Source organism: Fundulus heteroclitus, unplaced genomic scaffold, assembly GCF_011125445.2.
Source record: "Fundulus heteroclitus isolate FHET01 unplaced genomic scaffold, MU-UCD_Fhet_4.1 scaffold_48, whole genome shotgun sequence".
Taxonomy (NCBI): domain Eukaryota; kingdom Metazoa; phylum Chordata; class Actinopteri; order Cyprinodontiformes; family Fundulidae; genus Fundulus; species Fundulus heteroclitus.
The window spans coordinates 2,123,116-2,143,877 of NW_023396901.1; the positions used below are offsets into that span (position 1 = coordinate 2,123,116).

Here is a 20,762-nt window from a genome sequence, read left to right on the forward strand (position 1 = left end):
TTACAGTCTAACAGTATTTTGTTCTGAAACTTTACATCGAATGATTCAAGACGCGTTTATCTCCCATGTTTTGGGAGGGAAACCCTGCGCTGATGTGTCTCTGGAAGCGAAGAGCCGAGAAGACAAACGTCGTGGCGATGCAAACACTCAGATGCAGCGACTTGCAAAAGCTGGTATACCCGTTTCAAATTTTTTTTTCACATCATAATCACACGCTTGATCAAAAAAATCCCAAATAGAATCAATGATAAAACCTTTTAAACACGCGGGCATTGTGAGGATTTTATGTGCTAAGCCAGCATAGAGCGGTGCAGAATTAGGATGTGGAAGGGACATGATGCATGGTTCTCAACATTTTTCACAAATAGAAATCTGACAAGTGGGCCGTGTGTTTGCCCCCTGGGTTAAAACATTCATGCGTTGCTGTAATTACAGCTACAGGTTTTTACGGTGCAGGTCTGTAGCAACGTTGCACATCTACAGACTCTGCTGTCTAAAAAAGCTCAAACTTAGTCAGACTGGAAGGACAGTCTCTCTGAACGTATAAATATCCATGGTTGCTCAAATGGATTTAGGTCTGGACTTTGACTAGGCCATCTGCTCTGGCATCATCCACATGTTTGCTTGCCTACATGGCTTGTGGCAAACCTCCAGTGCGACCTTTTAAGGCGTACATTCAACAATGGCTTCTTCTGGCAGCTCATCTCTAAAGGCCTAAATTTATGGCGTGAATGACTAACGGCTGTCCTGTTGACAGATTATTCCACCTGAGCAGCTGCTCCTCCACAGATACCAAGGTTAGATGCACAGGTTTGCAGTTGTGCCAGGCTCTTTTTACTGTTTTGGATGCTGGAATGAACAGTGCTCTGTTAATATTGTCTTATAACCTAGACCTGCTCTGAACTTTGTCACAATTTTATCCCTGATTTATCCCTGTCTCCTGTGTTCCCAGGGGTTCACTGACGGTGTCGATGACGTTTTAGATGTTTACCCGTAAAGGAAATTAAGAGCAAGCATGCTTTTCCTTCCCCTTTCCAATTTTGCACTACGTCGTGCCGACCAATCATAGAAAGTTCAAATCACAGTGAAGTTTGTGGTAGTAACATTGCACATATGTACGTATATCATAACAGGTGTGAATGGTTCTGCAAGGCGCTGTGTGGGCTAATAGCAGCATTGCTCCTGAAAGTGTGACATTTTATGACGACCTGACAGTCGCATGTAAAGGCTGGATTTTCGTACCTGTTTCCTCCTCCATACACCCTGGAATCCATACCCATCTCCAGCTCTGGTGTGGAATCAATTATTTCCTGAAATTCGGACCATTCATCGCTGCTTCCCATACCTGGACAACAGTCGCATTCACATGCCATTAAGAGCTGTACGTGGGAGCCGACAAAACCGAAGCTGACGTGACTTCCTCTCACCGATGCTGACGTTCCTGGTCTCCTGGGAAACCTGCACCTCCATGTTCCGACTGAGACGCTTGCCGCTTTTCCTGCGGTTCCCAGCCCTCATGGCGTCGAAGTCGTAGTGCATGCCCTCGTTGATGGGGGTGATGGTGGCGGAGGGGACGGAGGAGGTGGGCGTGTTGGACTTGCTTCCTGTGCTGCTGGGTGTGGCCGCAACCGAGTCGGACTCCGATCCGTCCTCCTGGATGAGTGGCGGTGCAGATGAAGGGGCGACGCGGCCGCAACAGAGAAACACAGTAAGTGAGGATCATTGATGAAACAACACGGAGCGCTTTCATAAATAACGTCTTAGCAAGGCGTTTGCTTTAAAACAGAAGTTCATCTCGCTGGTTTTAAAGCATTTAAAACTAGTGGAGTTAGAAGAGAAATAGCCTGATTCCTCCAATTATCCTTTACATAGAGGATTTTTTTTTACAGCATTTTAATACACTAAACCGCACTTTAAAGCAGATTTGATGGTATCCATTATGTTTTGATGTAATATTAATGCTTCAGTAATGTATAGTTAAGGTGAAAACTACCCTATCTGATCTAGATTTTTTTTAAGTATACATGCACACACACATATACATATATATATATATATATATATATATATATATATATATAAATAAATCTAACAAAATGAAACAATCTAAAACAAATGGATTTAGAACATTATAATTGATCTGTTTTTATTTTAGAATTTTTTATTAAAAAATTAACCCCTTAACGATCAATTACAAAATCTTTTTTTTTTTTTTTTTTTTTGCATAACAACAATCAACTCTTTCCCATCTACCAAGGGCAAGAATCTCAAAAAAATTTGAGAATACTGAATTGAAATGAAAATTTGCTTCATTTGGTATTCCTCCATTCAATCCTGCAATTAACAATAAAACAGAAATCTCTTGTTTTTATGCAAAAATCCCTAAACATGCAACAATTGCAACTACTACTTTTATAAAGATAGCTCATGGCCATTTTAGATTGCTACTTTTCTAACTTGCTGCAGCAGTTAGCTAAGCTGCAGCAACAGCACTTGAAGCAGTAAATAGTGAAATCTGACCTTCTTAATTGCAGATCTACAGATTTTGGTATTTATATCCCTACGAATAAAACAACACAATTTTATTTTTTAGACAACTAAGCGGTCCAAATAGAATAAAGGCTCCAAACTGACTCTGTGCCTTGAGACGTGTAAATTGTTGATATATAAATAAACTGATTAGATTTGAAATAATAAATTTTATATTAATGAATATTTTAAATACCATTAATGATAAAGCTTTTTTCAAAGGAAGATGAAACCTTGAGTGGTTTGCAAAAATCAACCAGAATTGGTATGGGTTTCATTTCAGAAAAGCCATGAGCCCAAATTACGCAACAAACTTCAAAATTAAAGAAACTGATAGCAAAATGTTGACGTCATCCCTTCATTCCCGATATCAAACTGACATTGTTGCTTCCAGGCAATAATAAACTAACAAGCCATTAATAAGCCCACAGCTTTTTAAAGGAAATGTTAAAACTGCTGCTTTTCAACTTTCCTGCAGCAGCTAGCTGTGCTGCAGGGCTAACATTAGCGTAAACAGGAGCAATAACCAAGTAATGGTTTTCTGTTGTGCTATTTTTATTTCTCTACAGTGCTACACAAATCATACCCATCAGAATTTCTGATTAGGAATAAATGCAATATTCTTTTGTGCGTCTCGGATAAAATTGCAGCGCTAAGTTGCTAGCTGCTAGCTAAAACCCAGGATTGACAGCCCTCACCGCACTAGCCTTACTTTTATTGTATCGTAGCAGTTTCTTTTCCAGTTAAACACATTTAACAGTCCCACATCTTTAACTTAAAACATTTGAAACACAGCCATGAGCTATATGCGCACGTAAAGCCCAACACAACGACGCATGGTGGAAGCCCCACAGTACAATAATCACACAGCTACAAAGAAAACTGCATGAAAATGACCCAGCTGAACGGGATCCCTGCTTGCTTGAGTCAATGTTCATAAACATGCAAATTAGACTTTAAAGGAGCAGATTGGTCAGGGCTGATGGGGTTAAAACTATGTATTTTTTCTCTTTAAGCGACACAAGCAGGCGTGGGAGGAGTGGAGGGCTACATGAGCGTGGGCGGCAGCCATGATGCTAGCAGCTAGCCCCTCCCTCTTCCACCTCCCAGGGCTGTTCATGGGAGTCGTGGACGAGGACAGGGCCCCCCTGTCTGTCCCACCTGATAGGCGGAGCTGAAGGTGGAATGGCCGAGCTCGCTGACCTGCCAGATGTCTTTCCCGGGCATCATCCTAGCCCCCCCGAGACCCCCACGTACCATGCCCTCGCCACCAGGGTACAGGCTCAATGACGGCGGGCGCTCCGCTTTGCTGCAGGCGGGAAGGGGGGCAGAGAGAAGGGTGGAGAAAGATACGAGATTAGAATAATGTCTGAAAAACATTAAAGTCTGCGGTTGTAATGAGGCACAAAGTGAAAAGGTTCAAGGTTTATGATTCCTTTTGTTAAGCACTAAATATGTTTCACATCCAATCACTTCTTCCCCTACAGGACTGGGGGTCCCTATCGGAAGCTTTAAGATGGCAAAACAAAACTATAGTCTTTGAACGCACCACACATCAAATTACAGTCTCTGAAAGACATTGCTGTTCTTTTAAAGGAACAATTCAACAGTTTTAAAACTATAGTTGCTTTCACTTTGAGAGCTTAGCTTTATATAGCCTAGTATGTATGTATGTATGTATGTATGTATGTATGTATGTATGTATGTATGTATATATATATATATATATATATATATATATATATATATATATATATATATATATATATATGTGTGTGTGTGTAAGAAGTTCAGTTTAAACAGTGGTCAGCCATTAAAAAGTTAAGGTAAGTTGCAGCCTACTTGATTGACCCCAAACTTCAAGCTAACATCAGTGAACAAACTTATTTTCTGTCATTTAAGATACACCATGTACAACACACAAGCAGGGCAGGCAAGACGACCAAAATACGATGGAAAAACATGAAGGAGGAAGAGGAGAAGGTAGATTAGGGAATCTCCAAAAGACTCTGAACACGGTTTAATGTGTTCCTTGTTTTAAAAGCTGATTTTAGAATATGAACTCAGAGCATTCGTGATGATAAACAGCTTTTACAAGCATTAAAAACTGTCAAAGCAATGCATAGGGGATTTTTTTTTTTTTTTACTTGCTGCATACAAAGGTTTGAGCACTCCTTGTCGATATTGTTTTGATGCGCCTGATTGTTTGCTACTGTTATCATACTCAGGTTCTGAGAATAATCACGAAAGGAGCATATAATATATAATATAATAATCGTGAGTTGGGTTTTTGATTCCCAAGATGCGGTAAGCATCAGGATCATAAACCTAAGGACTAATAATTACTATATTATAATAGAAAAATAAAGCTATGGCCTCAAAAGAAGGTGCTTGTGAGGCGGCCCGAAGTTCTTCCCCTAGAAATCCTCCAAAAAAACAAACACTCATCAATTTCTCATGTTTTAAAAAAATGTTAAAGTACTAGATTTTAAAACCAAATGGGTTTGCTTGAAAACAAACGCGTAATCTAACTTTGTGCATCACTTTCAGCTTTTTAAAGACAGACTCCGGGTGCTCAAACTTCTACGTGACAGCATTCCCGTTAGTCACGTTCTGACTCCAAGCGGGTCGGTCTGTAGGAAAAGTGGGAAGAGAGGGCAGCTATGGGACCATGATCGATTTACCTTTTCCTCCATGTGTGGCGTTGCCTGAGCAAACAGCAGCACAGAGAGCAAGCCAGCAGGACAGACAAGACAGACAGATTAGTGAAAGACAGCAGAACATGCCGTGATGAGCCACTCAAACACACAGGTACACCTTTAGATTTAATGCATTTTGGAGTTCTGCTACGCGGCACCAATTTATGCAGGAAAAGACTAATGTGCAGTACTCTGACTGAAGCTGCACCAGATGTCCCACTCCTGGCTTTCCTCACGCCCTGAGGCTCTGTCTTGCTCAGCTCTGCAAGCTGATAAATAACTACCAACATTTCCTGTTTTCCAGTGATTTCCCAAAGGGCTGCTATCTTTTCTTTTTTTTTTTTTTTTTTTTTGGCACACAGCCTCTGATCTGTATCAGTGAGACAGACAAGCTGTTCTCCACAGTATGATGATGACGCATAAAAAAAAAAAAGCCTGACATGTTCCGAAAACAACGCGAAACACTTCCAGCAAGACAACGTGTGAGAGTTACGAGTCAAATGCACACATCAGTGAAGGACAGAGACAAGCCGACCCCACGAGGCCCCGCCCACTCACGTTCGTCCACAGCCGGGGCCTTCTGATTGGCTGTTGCTCCCCGTCTGCTGCAGTTTGGACCGCTCTATGTGCTCGACGTACGTCTGGATCATCTGTGGATCAGCGCAATGAAAACTGCTGTTAAAACAGTGGCGCAGCTGAAACAGGGAGCGTGGCTAAAGCTTTAGGTCCACTATGAAGTAGGACTACCATAAAGGAATCTGCTTGCTTAATTTGATACCCTACAGTGACAATTGTGCTGATTTTTATTCAAATACACTGTACAAATATCTGTTTGTTCTAAGGAAAACTAAATTAATGTACAAACATTTATTTAATTAAACTTTACACTAATTATTATTGATATTTTTATCAAATATTAAAAATATATTTATTTGACCATTTTTCTGAGCATTTTAGATTATTAATTTATGTCAATGTCAATGTCAAATTTATTTATATAGCACTTTCAAAACAGGTATAAAATTGCACCAAAGGGCTTTACAAAAAGACAACAACAATCAACAAAACAGAATGGGAAACACTGCTTCAAATAAAAGCCAAAGAATAAAAATACGTTTTAAGAAGCATTTTAAAATGATCCAGGCTGTGAGCAGATTTAATTTGAAGAAGGTAAATTGTTCCACAGAGTTGGAGCAACAACAGAGAAAGCCCGATCTCCTTTCCTCTTAAGTCGAGACCAAGAAACTGTCAGTAGTAATTTAAAATAAATGTAAAGCACCTTAGACCTTTAAAAGCCCAGAACTAAAATGTGTCTGTTATCATGGTAGAATAATCTTATACAGAAATAAAAAATGTAAAAAAAAATCCTACTTTACATTTAATTGGTCAGGGGTATTTCATGTAACTTCATGATGCTAAGCACACTGACAACGCTTTTGGAAAGGAAACAGGCCCATAGCATGACACGTCCTCCATTGTGCTGTGGGAAGAAGTCGCTTTTTACCCATAATCCTTTTCCAGTGGCTAAAAAAATGGTCTCAGTGTCATGCCATATCTAATTACCACAGAAAGAGTAAATAAGGGATTGGTAAAAAAAAAAAAAAAAAAAGATCATATATACTCTGATAAGCCTAAAAAGTAAAATAAGAAAAGTAAAAAGAAAATCACTTGTTTTATAGAAACCGTCAGGGTTGTGAATAAGTGTGACACTTGTGATTTTGTTAAAACAAATTCTTCATGTGGTTAATTTACTGACAAATGCAGTAGTGAGAGGGGCCTATGAGGACCTCTGCACTCATATCCTGGCCAAAAAGAAGTCTGTTCTTGAAATCTCGAGTAAAAGAAAAGATATCTCTGTATTTGTAGAGGACAGCCCGTCTAGGCCTTAAAACATGCAGAAAATAAGCTAAAAAATAAATAAATTAATTAATGTGGCTTACCTCAGTGTGACGTTGGTGAAGAGCGTTGTACTCCTTCTTCATCTCTGCTTCGCGTTCCTCAAGACGAGTGACTGCGAGAAAAAAAAGGAAAAGCTGTCTTTCCAGTTCTAATAAAATAAAAGATACCAGTCGGCAGATAGTTAACACAGAATAAACAATAATATTCTCAAAACCACAAGGGTAAAATCTAAAAGTGATTTCTTTTTCTTGTATTCACCTATGCTCGCAGGCTGGTTCTTTATTATTATGGTGCTTGACAAAAGGCAAAGACTGAACATGATTCAATTAGGATAAATCACATTAATAAAAATATGACTTTTTCCAGGTTTTAGGTTGGTCCCATCTGGTTTCTGCAGCCTGGTTCATTACACGCAGAACATGCACTCACTCTGGTCGGAGTAGTTCTTCGTCTTCAGCTCCAACTGCTTCCCCTGCAGCTCCAGGAGCTCCACCTGCATCTGCAGCTCCTTCTTGTCCGCTTCCAGACTGTCCTCAAATTCAATGAATTTCTAGGAGGGGAGAAAAACAATAGCGCCTAAACATCAAACCAACTCAAGAAAAACAAAACAAAAGCAAATGAGGGCTTTTATGGTATTATGGTGATCAGATTTGTTACCAAACCAGGTTGGGGCCATTCCTGTGTGCTTTTGTCACGTTTTAACACGACTGGCATCACATTTTACAGTTTTTGTTTTGGCGCGTACAAAGCAGGGACCGAGCCACTCGGAGCTCAACACGTCTGTGTCTCTGTTTGGGTTTTTCATAAAGCTGCACACAAGGCCGCCCTTTTTTGTCCAACGCTGCAAGTACACAGAGGCTTAATACTGTAATCCTCTGACTGCAGGGAGACCGCAGAAACACAATTATTATGCAGCAGAGATAAGAGACAGCATATGGAATAGTCTGACTAAACCCGATAGAGAAATGTCCCCTACTACCTGTTAGGAGACGCGCTTGTTCACAACATGAATTGTTGATTTTGGAGACGAAAGAAATCTTCATCTTTGAAGGCAAACACCTCGCTAAATGCAGCACCTTGCAAGGGGATCCGTGACTAGAAAACCTTTCCGCACTTTGTCACAGCACAAACATGGATTATATTCTACTTTATAGAGCTTTCATTTGATAGACCAACACAAATTAGTCTGTGATTGTAAAAGCGAGAGGAAATGACACGTTGTTTTCAACATTTTGTATGAACAAAGATCTGGAAAGTGCGGCAAGCGTTGGTTTTCTGCCCCCTTAACCCTGATGCCCCTAAATAACAACCAACACACTCAAGGTTTTGATAATTAAGCAGAGTCCATTGGTTTATAAATTAACCTCAGTAGAAATGTAGCTGCTCTGTGGAAGCCCCAGAGACTCGTATCGAGAACAGCCACATGAAGACCAAAGGATCCCGGCAGACAGGTCCATTTGTGGAGAGGTTTACAGCAGGGTTAGGTTCTAAAACATTATCTCAACCTTTAAACATCTCACAGAGAAATGCTCAGTACATCACCCCAAAATCTGCAATTAGCTTATCAGAGAAGCAGCAAGAGCTAGGTATTAAACTCTGGAGGAACTGCAGACACACTGTTTCACCACAGGTATTCGCTCACCCGTCCAAATAATGAAAATTAGCTGTTCCAGTCACTTCTACAACCACACAGGTGTATAAAAGCAAGCACCCAGGCCCACAGACTGGGTCGCTCTCAGGAGCTCAGTGAATCCCAGCATGGTTCTGTGGTAAGCATGTCACCTGTGTGACAAGTCCAGTCGTTACATTTCCTCGTTCCTAAAAAATTCAGTCGGCTGTCCGTGGCATTGTCACAAAGTGGAAGCGATTAGGAAGGACAGCAGCTCAGCCATGTAGTGGTAGGCCGTGGGAGCCAACGTTGGGAGCATTGACACTTGGACAAATCTGTGCTCCCAAACGTTGTGGGAACAGTTTGGAGATGGTCCCGTCATCTTCCAACATGACTGTGCACCAGAGCACGAAGCGAGGTCCATAAAGACCCACAAAGCGTCCCTAATCCAACAGAACACCTTTGGGATCAATCAGAGCGCAGGCTTTGAGTCGGGCCTTCTGGTCCGACATCAGCGTCTGATCTCGCTAATGTTCTTCTGGGAGATTGGTAAAACATTTCCATAAACACTCAAAAGACTTGTGGACACCCCCCCTCCCAAAGGAGCCGAGGCTGTTAGAGCTGCAAAGGGTCGACCAATTTAATTCAATTCAATTCAATTTTATTTATATAGCGCCAATTCATGAAACATGTCATCTCGAGGCACTTTACAAAGTCAAATTCAATCAGATTATACAGATTGGTCAAAAATCTCCTGTATAAGGGAACCAGTTGATTGCATCAAAGTCCCGACAAGCAGCATTCACTCCTGGAGAAGCGTAGAGCCACAGGGAGAGTCGTCTGCATTGTCCATGGCTTTGCAGCAATCCCTCATACTGAGCAAGCATGAAGTGACCAAGAACATATTGAACCCTTTGGCATTATGGTGTATGTACAGCTCAGGTAAGATAATGACGTTCAGCTCTTAATTATCCACTCCACAAACCTGGCCTCGATGGAAGAGTGACCAGAAGACAGCGTGTTTTTCAAAGAAAGCCATAAGAAGTCCCATTCACTACTACGGTGTGCACCAGGGGGCACGATTAACATGACCTCCACACGTGATGAAACCACAACAGATCTGCTTTGGCCTACATGCAAACTACAATGTAAGGCCTGACGCTAAGAGAGCACATCTGCTGAATCACACCATCCACATGGTGAAACAAGGCAGGGGGCAGCATCATGCTGTGGGGAAGTCTTTCTTAAAGCAAGCGCGTAGAAGCTGGACGGAGCTGATGGGGAGATGAACGGAGGGCAATCCTGGAAGAAGACCTGGCAGAAGCTGCAGAAGACCTGAGACTGAACTGGAGGTTCGCCGTCCGGCTGGAAAGACAACCTGCCAGAGCGACACTGGGACGGTTTAGCTCAAACTATACTCCTTTGTTAGAACGAACCAAAGTCCAGACCTAAAAACCAGACGAGATCCTGGAAACCTGATCCTTACAGACAGTATGCATCCAACCTGACGGAGCTTGAGATGCTTAACGGGGAAGAAGTCAGCCTCCATGTGTAAAGCTGACAGAGACATCCACAAAAGAAGTGCAGACTGCAGCACAAAGTGGCTCAATTATTTAGCATTACCTGAGGTAGAATAAATAGAGACGCATGCTACACTCTTTTATTGGTTAAAACATTTTCAAAATCATGTATCACTTCCCTTACACTTCACAATTATCAGCTAATTTGTGTTTGTCTGTGATATAAAATCTGAATAAAACGTTGTCTTTGTTTTTGTTTTTGTTTTTTTTTCTTTAAAAAAAATACTCACCTGTACACTGTGACTTTCTCCTGCATTGTTTACATTTCAATTGCTTTACTTTTAAATTCAGTGCTGCAACTTATACTGTATTTTAAATGTACTGTAAATTACAAGCTGTATTCTTGCACTAATGCCATTTGCACAATCAATTCTGCACATACAAATGGTTTTTAAAAAACACTCACTTGTACACTGCGACTTCTCCTGCATTGTCTACATTTAAATTGTTTACTTTTAAATCACTGCTGCACCTTATACTGTAATTTAATTTAACTGCAATTTACAAGCTGTATGCAACGAAATTTCCATCTGTATGCACTCTGTGCATACAAAATGACAAATAAAGTTGTCTAAGTCTTTTTGTTGTTTTTTGCTTTAATTGTCACAAATGTTCAAAGGGTTAACGGTACTTTTGCAAGGCAGTGAATCACAAAGTTTGCCTGTGGGCTAATGTTGAAGTAAAATGTGCTTGTGCTCCATTTTCTTTGTTCCCTAAATACTAATTTACACACATCTAATCTCAAACCCATATAAACAGCAACATGTTTAGGCCTAAAGGAGTTTACTTCTTTAGAAGATCAAAGCTCAAAAAAATGTCTACTCATGTATATTTTTTGTTTGTAACCAGAGTTGTTTTCATTGTGGATAGTTGTTCTAAATTAAGAGCAGCTGACATCATAAAACATAATCCTATCACCTTGGACTGGGGAAAAAACGTCCTTCATCCACTGACTTTGTATCTGTCATATCTGCACATCTTAGGAGGATTGCTATTAAAACCGCCCAACGTAGAGGCACAGGCAAAGGATGCAGTTGTCTTGTAAATAGATGTAAAAGTACCGCTTTTAGAACAGATAAAAATAACAATTAAAAAATAAAACAAAGTACATTCTGTCCCAGATGAATAATTCAGCAGGTATCCCTGCAATGATCGAGTGGATCTAATTTACTTCCCCCGGCTAAGTGCTTTTTGTTGCAGTCTGGTCACAGTTTTAGCTATTTATAATGTGTGATACCCGTGAAGCGACAAGCAGCGGGGAAAATGCTGAAAAACTTTGCTTAATCCCCGTGAATCTCCGCTGACTCGCTGTCGGCTCGAACCTGTTCGTCTAGGGTTGAGTCTGGGCAACGTTTCTGAGCAAAAGGTTTAATCACCAGCAAAACTGATGAATACAGGTGGAGTCAAACAAAACCTGCGATCCTCAGCGATGAGAGCGGATCAGTCCATTAGAAAGAAAAAAGAGCATCTTATTTTATAATTGGGTAATGGAGGAATTGATTTATGAGGTGCTGTCTTTGTTTCCCTACAACCTCGTAATCTGAGCTGCTTTTTGCTCCACGCTCCCTACAAGTGGGTGTTTTAATGCGTTGTGAGATTCGTCCCGTGCCTTTTTCTCTTATTAGCTTTTTGCCTTCTGACCTGAGCCCCTCTGCACAGCTCCATTAACTCAAGCCTGTTCCATTCTCTTGGTTTTATCCCTCTGTCTCCTCATCAGCACAAATCGAGTCACAGTACCAGGGCGCTGTTGATTTCCTTGATTGCGACTGCAAGGACTTCGTCGTCCCATCCCCCCACGGACCTCACGGTCAGACAAAACGACGAGGATCGCTTCATGTAAAGAACAAACCAACGGTGAGGTGTTGAACCTGAAGGAGGGGGGGTGGGGGGGGACACGTTTTCTGCTGCTTGAGACATGAGAGCAATCGTGATCCGAGTCACTCATTAACTTATTCAAAGCTTTCCAGCTTCCACAGTAAAACAATCACTTAAGATCGCTTTGAGATACGACCACTGTTCATGCTTTATTACGCTAGTGAAAAAAAACGCACGACCAGAGTAACTCTTTAAAAATGATTATCCCAGATAAACACGAGTCACCTAGTGGAAAAAAAGAGCCTAAGATATCCAACTCCGGTCCTGAATGTTTTAGGTGTGTTTCCGCTTGAATTAAGTCCTCAGCATGTCGCTATCTTGGCCAGAGGTCTGGTTATGTTGAGGCAGGGAAAGATGTAGACATGCAGGGTACCCGTTCTGACTGCGGACGCCCCTGACCCACTAAACTCGTTGCTAATCATGGACAAATGTGCCATCGGTGTTTGATTTATTATACTTTTATTTATTCATTACGAAAACAACCTTTCTCGTATTTCAGTGATTTTGTTAACTTGGATGAAGGCTGCAGGACCATAACTTGTCTGTACACCCCGTTGGTGACCCCTGCTCTAGTTCATTAACTTACCCAAATGTTTCTTTTACTCTAGGTATTTACAGAACAAAGATAAAAGATAAAAAATATATTATATATGTATTAAAAATGCTTCAATTTGCAGTTTACAGAGTTACAAATCAAAATGTGCAATTTTAGGTTTCGCTTCTGTAGGAATGAAGATTTAGATATTAATTTAGCATATTAAATTTATTTAGCATATTCTTGCAAAAAATACTTCTAAAACAGAGACATTTTCAAAGGGGAACTAATAATTTTGTCACGATCTGTGTGTAACCTGACTTTGACTTTAAAGTGAACTCTGGCCGGTAAGTTTAAACGAGTCGCAGTTGGGATGAAGCTTCAGAAGGCAACAGAATCCAGTGAACTGGGAACCTGAGGTTTTCAGTTTGATTGAATATTCTGGTCTGCAGCTAGGTCCAGTTTTTTTTTCTTCCTTTCAAAACAAATGTCTTAGCATCAGACGGTTTGAATTTAATACAGTTGTTAGCTGTTGTGATTTGCATACGTTGGAGTTTGCATGAAATGCATCCTCAGCTCAGAAACAACCAGCAGAAACTATTAAACTATTAAATATATGACCGTTAGCGTAACTATCAAGCTGTAGCTATCAAACTATTTTGCTTTTGTTTGGGTCTGACTAGAGCATATGTGAGATTTTTAGAATCTTAAATAAATGTAAACAAAACATAAAGAAGGCTTATCTTTAAACTTGGCAGCGAACATGAAGCTTTGAGGTCTATCCACCTTATTCCTCCACATTTTGTGGATTTGGATCGGCATTTTTTTTTAGTAAACTGTCTCTTGCAGAGGAAATACAGGTAAAAACACGTGAGAGCATCAGCTTTTACATCTTAAACAGAGTAATGTTGTACCTGCTAGTCCCTTCATCACCTAACGGTTGGGAGTAAAAAGACCTGAACAAAGGGACTCCTGATTAAACATGCCTGCATGTTTATATGCCTTGTCAACTCATTTGCTGCAGACGAAGAAAGGAGGTGAAAATATAATCTAATTCAGTGCATCTGGCATCTTATAAGCCAGATGCTACTACAATTAAATTGTAGTAGCATCAGTTTAGCATTTCATCCCATGATACACAGTCAGCAGTGTTTTTATTTGAATCTGCCAGTATCTACTTATATTTCAATAAATGAACAAATGTACACCTTATTCCTAATATAATTACACAAAAAGTAATTGTTCAACTCAAAATATACTGTTATTGGTCTATGCATGTTAGATCATTAGTAACATTAAAAATCAAACAATAAACCAAAAGATGTTAGTAGGCGTTGACTTAAGTCTTTCTGATAGTTTTCTGCAGGCAGATTTACTACAACAGTAGAACAAAATCCTGAAATGATGGCTTTTAGTTTCAGTGTGCCACCCCAATAGGTGAAGTGGCCCCGTCCGGCCACCCCTATGAAATGTTTCTGGCTCCACTGACCGAAATACAGCTCACTACGTAAGATTAGCTACCAACACAAAATGCTTCACTGCAGCTGGCGCTATCATACTGGAAGTCGCTACATAATCAATCCTTTAGCAGCCAGTGAGAAATAGGACCGGATATTCTGTGATAACTGAAATGCTCTTCTGCCCCCTGCTGGCCTGGAGGGCCCAAAGCGGGATGTTAGTTCACTTATGCCTCAGGTCGGCTTTGTTAACGGGTATTGCTTTTGTTCGTCTGTGTAACTGAGGAGCTGCCACTCAGCTCAGTATTTAGCTTTTTTATTTTCATTTTATGTTGTTTCCAGTATTACTTTGTGGGTTACCGTACATAAATCCCTGCTAACAGACAAATAACCTTGTCTGAGATGTTGAGATCCTCTGTATCTTTTAAAATCCCAGGTTGTCACCACTGCTGTTCCATTTTTACAATCAAGCAGGGAGTCCTGGCATTTCTCTTCATTTTGAAAATACAGTTGTATGGTATATTTTGTAGCCAAAATGAGTCACATTCAACAGGTTTAGAGCGAAAACACTTTAATTTAATAGGTCACACGTTGATGCACACGGTTGTATCGTCTTTCAGTTCTTCCTGTTTTGTCAAGTGTATTTACCCACCAAGAGTGATGCTGCACTTCAGCTACGTACTGTTTCCAGACTCTGCAGACGGGTCATTATCACTAAGTACAGTAATAACCTGCAATCTACCTTTTCTTTACTTTGGAGTTTGCATATTGTGAGCTTTCATTGTTGATTTGAATATACTTCAGAGGCCCAGGGACAGCGCTCTATAAGTGAAACTTATTACTGATGAATTGCTTTTCTGACGGCTAAAGGCGCTGTGACTTACAGCAGCTGAAGGATTGCTTTGCATCTAGCAAAGGTGGCTGTAGGCCCATGTAAGAACATGCTGGAGTTGACCTCCCGCGCATATCCAGCACACAAATTAGTATGTTGTTGGGATGGCATAAAATACTTGAATTGAACAGTTTTGCTTACTGTAACAATTTTAGAACAACAATTTAAGTCCGTTGTTGCTAAAAAATATATGTATATATCTTTCATTTTACCATGAAGATACTATGGGGACAAAACTAGCAATATTAAATTATGATTGTTATCGTAACTATTTAACTAACACTTGTTTCCCCCGTGTAAAATGACAGTCTAGCAGTGTATTAATAAGGTTGATCTTTGGTTTCTCCCCATGGTAGCATGGGCTCTTCTGTGCTATCAGTTAAAGAAAAAGTATCCGTCAACTGCTCCATGAACAATTCCTCAATTATTTACCTGCATGGCCATAAATGATCACTGTTAGAAAATACTGCCGTCACCACAGCCATTCAAATAAACCACCAGAGTCTGTTACATGTTTACAAACATGCTGCTGGTTCCACAGGTTCTTGATGCGGCTGAGAATTATTTACACACGGTCCCCAACATGGTAATCTCTATTTGCACGCTTCAGTTTCTCAGGGGGTGTTTGCTCAAGACATTCATGCAAATTTTAGACTTCTTTAACTTGAACATTTCAGTTTTAATGACCAGTCGTCACACGTTTAACTTCTCTGGGATTGTTCGGTCTAAAGCAGGGGTGTCCAAACTTTTTGGCACTGGGGCCGAAATTCTTAAGTCACAAGTACTCGAGGGCCAAAAAATACTAAGCAATGAAAAATTACCCAAAAATCATGTTGTGAATTTTTATATGATAATTTTGATTAAACAAATTAGTCCGATTTTCTGAAGGAAAATGATGTTAAATCGCTGTAGAGCCATAGTTAAAAATGGGGTTTTGCACATTTGCTTTATTAAAAGCAAATTATATTAGAATCAACTGATAAAAAACAAACAAAACTGAATTCTTTTTTGGTCTAGCAATATGAGAGCAGGATTTAGGCCAGTGTTTCTTTGAAAAAACTTGCTGTGTTTAGCTCATTTTGAGAAATTATTTGAAAAACAAAACAGCTTTTAACGCACAAAAGTTTTCATCTGAGTTAAAGTCCTGAGACAGATGTGGTCATATTTACTATGAAATTAAACAGAATGTAAAAAGCGTGGTTACTGAAAGATGAATACATTATGTTGTACCCAACGTTTTCTGTTATAAGATCGCAACCTGTCTGTATTCATTTTACACTAATAAAAATAAAACGTTTCCATCTCCATCAGCCAAATCTTTGCAGTAGACTAAATCTTTCTTGAAATGCAATTGGGGGGCCAGACAACATCACTCCAGGGTCCACAAATGGCCCCCCGGGCCGCACTTTTGACATGCCTGGTCTAAAGCACCAATGCGACTGCACAGTGTTTTACATCGTTTTATGAAGTGACTGCTTTCTGTCTTTTTTGACTCAAACATCTAAATCCTACCAGATGCTAAGGCCTACTGGGCGCTCTTCAGCTTCTCAGCAGGTGTTGTCGGTGCATTCAACATTATGTCTTGATTTGAATGACCTGTGTGGATTCTGAGCTGGTGTCTCACCAAATTTTCATTAAGGTTACATAATGACAATAAAGCTATTTGGTTGTCAGAACTAGACAAGAACTGACTTATTTTTGCACTGATCCCGAATGTTTGTATCTGTCTGATGTTGACTGGTGTGTCTAGACGATCAACAGAATCCGGTTTCGTAGTGTTTCTGAAAAGTTTCACCATTAAAGGTGTTTTTTTTTGTTTGTTCTTTCTTTTCTGGCACTGGGGGACAGGGCATGTGTTTGGTTGTGCGTGTTGGTAGAAGGACCGTGTTGCCCTTGGAGGCCATAGATGCAAAAAAAAACAACAACAACCTGATTTCATCTGGCATTGCTGTGAGCTTTGTGTACTGAAAATGCATTGATCCTTTAATTTCAAAAGACTTTTCAATTATTAAAATCCTAACCCTAACTTGCCAGTCAGGAAAAAAAAAAAATCAAAGACAATTTAAAGGTCGGCTCATTCGTTACTTAAAAATGTGACGTTTTTAGTTTAACAAGTGCTTGTGGCCCCAGGGGCCCTATGGGCAGCAGCCTGGTGCGCTTGTGCCTTGGGCCGGCTCTGCTACAGGGTGATAATAACCAGACTGCCTGTAGCTTAGGCTGTTTTCTGTAATGCCTCCACTGTTATAGGCGGCACATGATATGGCTCTGTAAAAACAATCAAACAGACAGAAACATCTCAAAACCCAGCAGTGATCGTTGCCAGAAGGGCCGTGGCTGAAGGCAGGAGGTGATGGAGAGGATGTGAGGGGGGGGGGGGGGTGCCACTCACCTCCTCCGCCTGCTTACGCAGCGCTTTCTCCCGTTCATACTGGGTGATGAGCTGCTCGTTGTCCTCCTTCAGCAGCTCCAGCTCCACCTCGTGCTCCTGGTTCTCGGTGAGCACCGCGTCCAGGTTCTCCAGGACGTTCACCACCAGCGGCATCAGCTCCTTCACCACCTCCTCGTCGTAGCTGTGGATGAGCCGCTCGAACTCGCGGTAGATGCTGTTGGCCAGGCCCGACACCCGCTCCGACATGACGGTGCCGGAGCCGTAGTCGTCCTGGTACACCACCTCGTCTATCTCCATCATCCTGGCTGCTGGACCTCAGCCTGTCCCCAAGCGAGGCTCGCTCAAATGTTCGGGCCTGTAAGGCTGGAGTGTCACGGTGTTATGATCCACTCACCACTGGGGGGTGGGGGGGTTAGAGGATGTTCAATCACGGTCTCTCCTCCTCCGCTGGAGACGCTTATTCCATCTTTTTTTCTTTTTTTTTTTGCAGACGCGCCTTTTACGCGTGGATAACCTTGAGCTTTAAAAAGGGAAAATGTTGGTTAAAATATGCTGATGATGTGCACAGAGCTGTAGTCTTAGCAGGCTTTGGCCCCCAGCCGCGGCCCAGCCTTTGGCCCCCTCCCACGGAGTGATCCAGCCCGGGGTTCGGCCCTCTCCCAGCCCATGCCGAGGAACCAGCCGCCTCCGTCGATGATGGTGCACCTGCTTCTCAGCAGCCGCGGCCATGGACCCCTGCCATTACACTGGCGGGGCGGAGGGAGGGGAAACAAATAAATAAATAAATAGGCGAATAAATAATCCCCCGTCTCCCGATCGCCGCTGCGGCCCGATCCGCCTCCTACGGCCGCCTCCCTCGCATGTCTTGCTGCTCTTCCGGCGGGCCGCCGATGAAGCTGCGTCGGGCGTTGATGGTGATGTCTCCCTCTGGGAGAGGCTCTCCCTGCCGTTCAGATGGAGGAGCCAGCTGACCGAGGCTGCCCCACGTCACGCCGTCTGCAATCAGTCAAGGCGGAAAGCGCAGGCAGGACACGGCTGCAGGGTTTCAAAATAAAAGCGGCCTCCATGCGTCTGGCCACCGCCAGGACTGCGTAACTCATTATATGCATGTATGGCCCGTTGTTTTAGTCCCGCATAAACTATTAATTAAGCAGCAGGGAGCGCTTATGTTTGATATTGGCTTTCAAGTGTGTTTCTAACTTTGGAGATTTCATCATCTTGAAAACCTGTGTTTTAATGGGACTTTACAGGTAAATCTAAAAAAATAAAAAAATAGAATATCGAAAAAATAAGTTAATTTTTGTAACTTATTTCATAAAGTGAAACTTATGTACATTAATTACACACAGAGTAAGTGTAATGTATATTGTAATTTTGACGATTACAGGTGACAGATAATAAAAACACTAATTTTAGTCTCTCAGACAATTTTAGCATTATATTACACCGTTTCTTAAATCCTTTTTGACATATAAATGTTATCTACAGGCCATGTTATGGCCTACACTGTCACCGGGAAGACTGCTGACTTGACAGATGTTCAGAAGCTAGTTGTTCTCGAAATGCTGTGCTCATGCTTGAACATGGAAAGTTGAGTGGAAGGAAAAAGTGCACCAGCAGCAGGGATGATGGCAGCCTTCAGAGGAATGTCGAGCAAAAGCCATTGCTGAATTTGGGAGAGCTTCAGAAGGAGTGCGCTACGTCAACGCTTCAAGAGCCACAGCATACAGATGAATCCCACATGGGCTACAATGCTGCCTTCCTTGTGTCAAGCCACTCCTAAACCATAGATAACGTGTCTAAATGACAAAATGTTCAGCTTTGTTTATACATCGTCAGCAATGCAAAGCGTGGTATAAATACTTAAAATATAGGCTGTAAAAGCACGATATGTGAGTTTGATTGGGCAAGAACTGATAAGTGTTTGCTCCCTCTGTCTCCGCTTTGAAAAGGACACTGTTGCATTTGGGGTTTTGTTTTTTCTATCTGACCTCAATTTCAGTGGTTAACATGGTTAATCTGCCTTTTCTTATTGTTTTGATTTTTTTCTTGACTAACATATTTACTTAATATGTAGTCAGGGAAAAAAAGTCTGGAAGAGCCTAAAAGCCATCTCAGGGCACAAACAGGACGCCCAGGCTGTAGGTGACTTCAGATGGGAGAATAAGCTTAACCAGCATTTCCTGAGGTTTGACCAGCCTTCAGGGAACTGTGCTGGCACCGCTTTTGTTCACCCTATACACTGCAGACTTCCCCGTTAACTCACCAGGCTGCCTCCTGCAGAAGTTCTCAGATGACTCTGACATAGATGTCTCATCACAGATGAAGATGAGTCCCAGTACAGACAGTGGATCCAGGGCTTTGTAGACTGGTGCCAGCAGAACCACCTCGTATTAAATGCAGGGAAAACAAAGGAGCTGGTGGTGGACTTTCACAGACACAGATCCACCAGCTACTTTGGGATGCTGCTACACTATCATGCACATTTTATATAGTATTATTGTGTGTTATGTAAAGAGGGTGAAGTCTTTCCACTGTTAAATAAATATTTTTCCACTGTGCAATGTTTATTTACTCTGGTATTTACTTTTTATCTTCTACTCTTAGTGTTTCTATAGAGCTATATTTTAGATTAGACTGTTCTTTTTTCTTCTTTCATTGCTAATAACTGTGTGCAACTGTCTGTGTTTACCACTGTCCCACCTGAATTTCCCCACCACGGGACAATAAAGGAATTCTTATTTTATCTCCAAAATGAGAATGTAATTTCTTAAAAAAAAAAAAAAAGCTCAATTATTGATATTATTGACTATTCATATGAATAGTCCCCTGTTCACACAATCTTAATTTCTTAGCCTTTGTTTCCCTAAACCAAGCAGTAAAACCTTACATGTTGTAGTCTCCACTTCTTAAAAAAGGCATCCTTATCCAAAAAAGTCTAAACAAGTAATTTACTAGGAAAACCGTTCTTGAAAACATTTGTTTCAGATTTTGTAAGCGACCATAAGAATTGGTAACCAAATTATCCATATGTTCATATGTCTACACAATATTACTGAATACTAGCCTGGATTCTCCTGTTATATGGCAGCTATAGGTTATTTTACTGCTTTTTAATCCTGCTTAGTTTTATGTTGAAAGTACTACAACGGAAATGTAATGGTTTCTCACAGGGGGGAAAACTTGACAAGTGTCTGCATGAATAACTAAAGCCAGAATCTTGCTAATAACGACCACACACTCCTCAAATATTCAATAAATCCCTTCATGTGGATGACAAGAGGCAGTACTTTAATTT

General features: G+C 41.1%; 1 protein-coding gene across 13 annotated transcripts in view; it reads right to left on the minus strand.

Annotated features, from left to right (window-relative positions):
• The window catches only part of mapk8ip3 (mitogen-activated protein kinase 8 interacting protein 3), a 43,538-nt gene extending 25,066 nt beyond the window's left edge, over positions 1 to 18,472 (minus strand). For 4 of the 13 annotated variants that reach the window (XM_036132187.1, XM_036132190.1, XM_036132198.1 and 1 more), the window contains exons 1-8: positions 17,465 to 18,471; positions 7,557 to 7,677; positions 7,169 to 7,239; positions 5,787 to 5,878; positions 5,214 to 5,237; positions 3,691 to 3,838; positions 1,428 to 1,653; positions 1,243 to 1,345 (exon numbers count right to left, since the gene is read on the minus strand). In XM_036132187.1, the coding sequence (XP_035988080.1) occupies positions 1,243 to 1,345; positions 1,428 to 1,653; positions 3,691 to 3,838; positions 5,214 to 5,237; positions 5,787 to 5,878; positions 7,169 to 7,239; positions 7,557 to 7,677; positions 17,465 to 17,764 (1,085 nt within the window). In that variant the 5' untranslated portion in view covers positions 17,765 to 18,471. Of the gene's footprint in view, positions 1 to 1,242; positions 1,346 to 1,427; positions 1,654 to 3,690; positions 3,839 to 5,213; positions 5,238 to 5,786; positions 5,879 to 7,168; positions 7,240 to 7,556; positions 7,678 to 17,464 lie in introns of all 13 variants that reach the window. The other 9 variants (XM_036132195.1, XM_036132194.1, XM_036132191.1 and 6 more) reach the window with 6 other exon arrangements.
• Between the last annotated feature and the right edge of the window lie 2,290 nt (positions 18,473 to 20,762).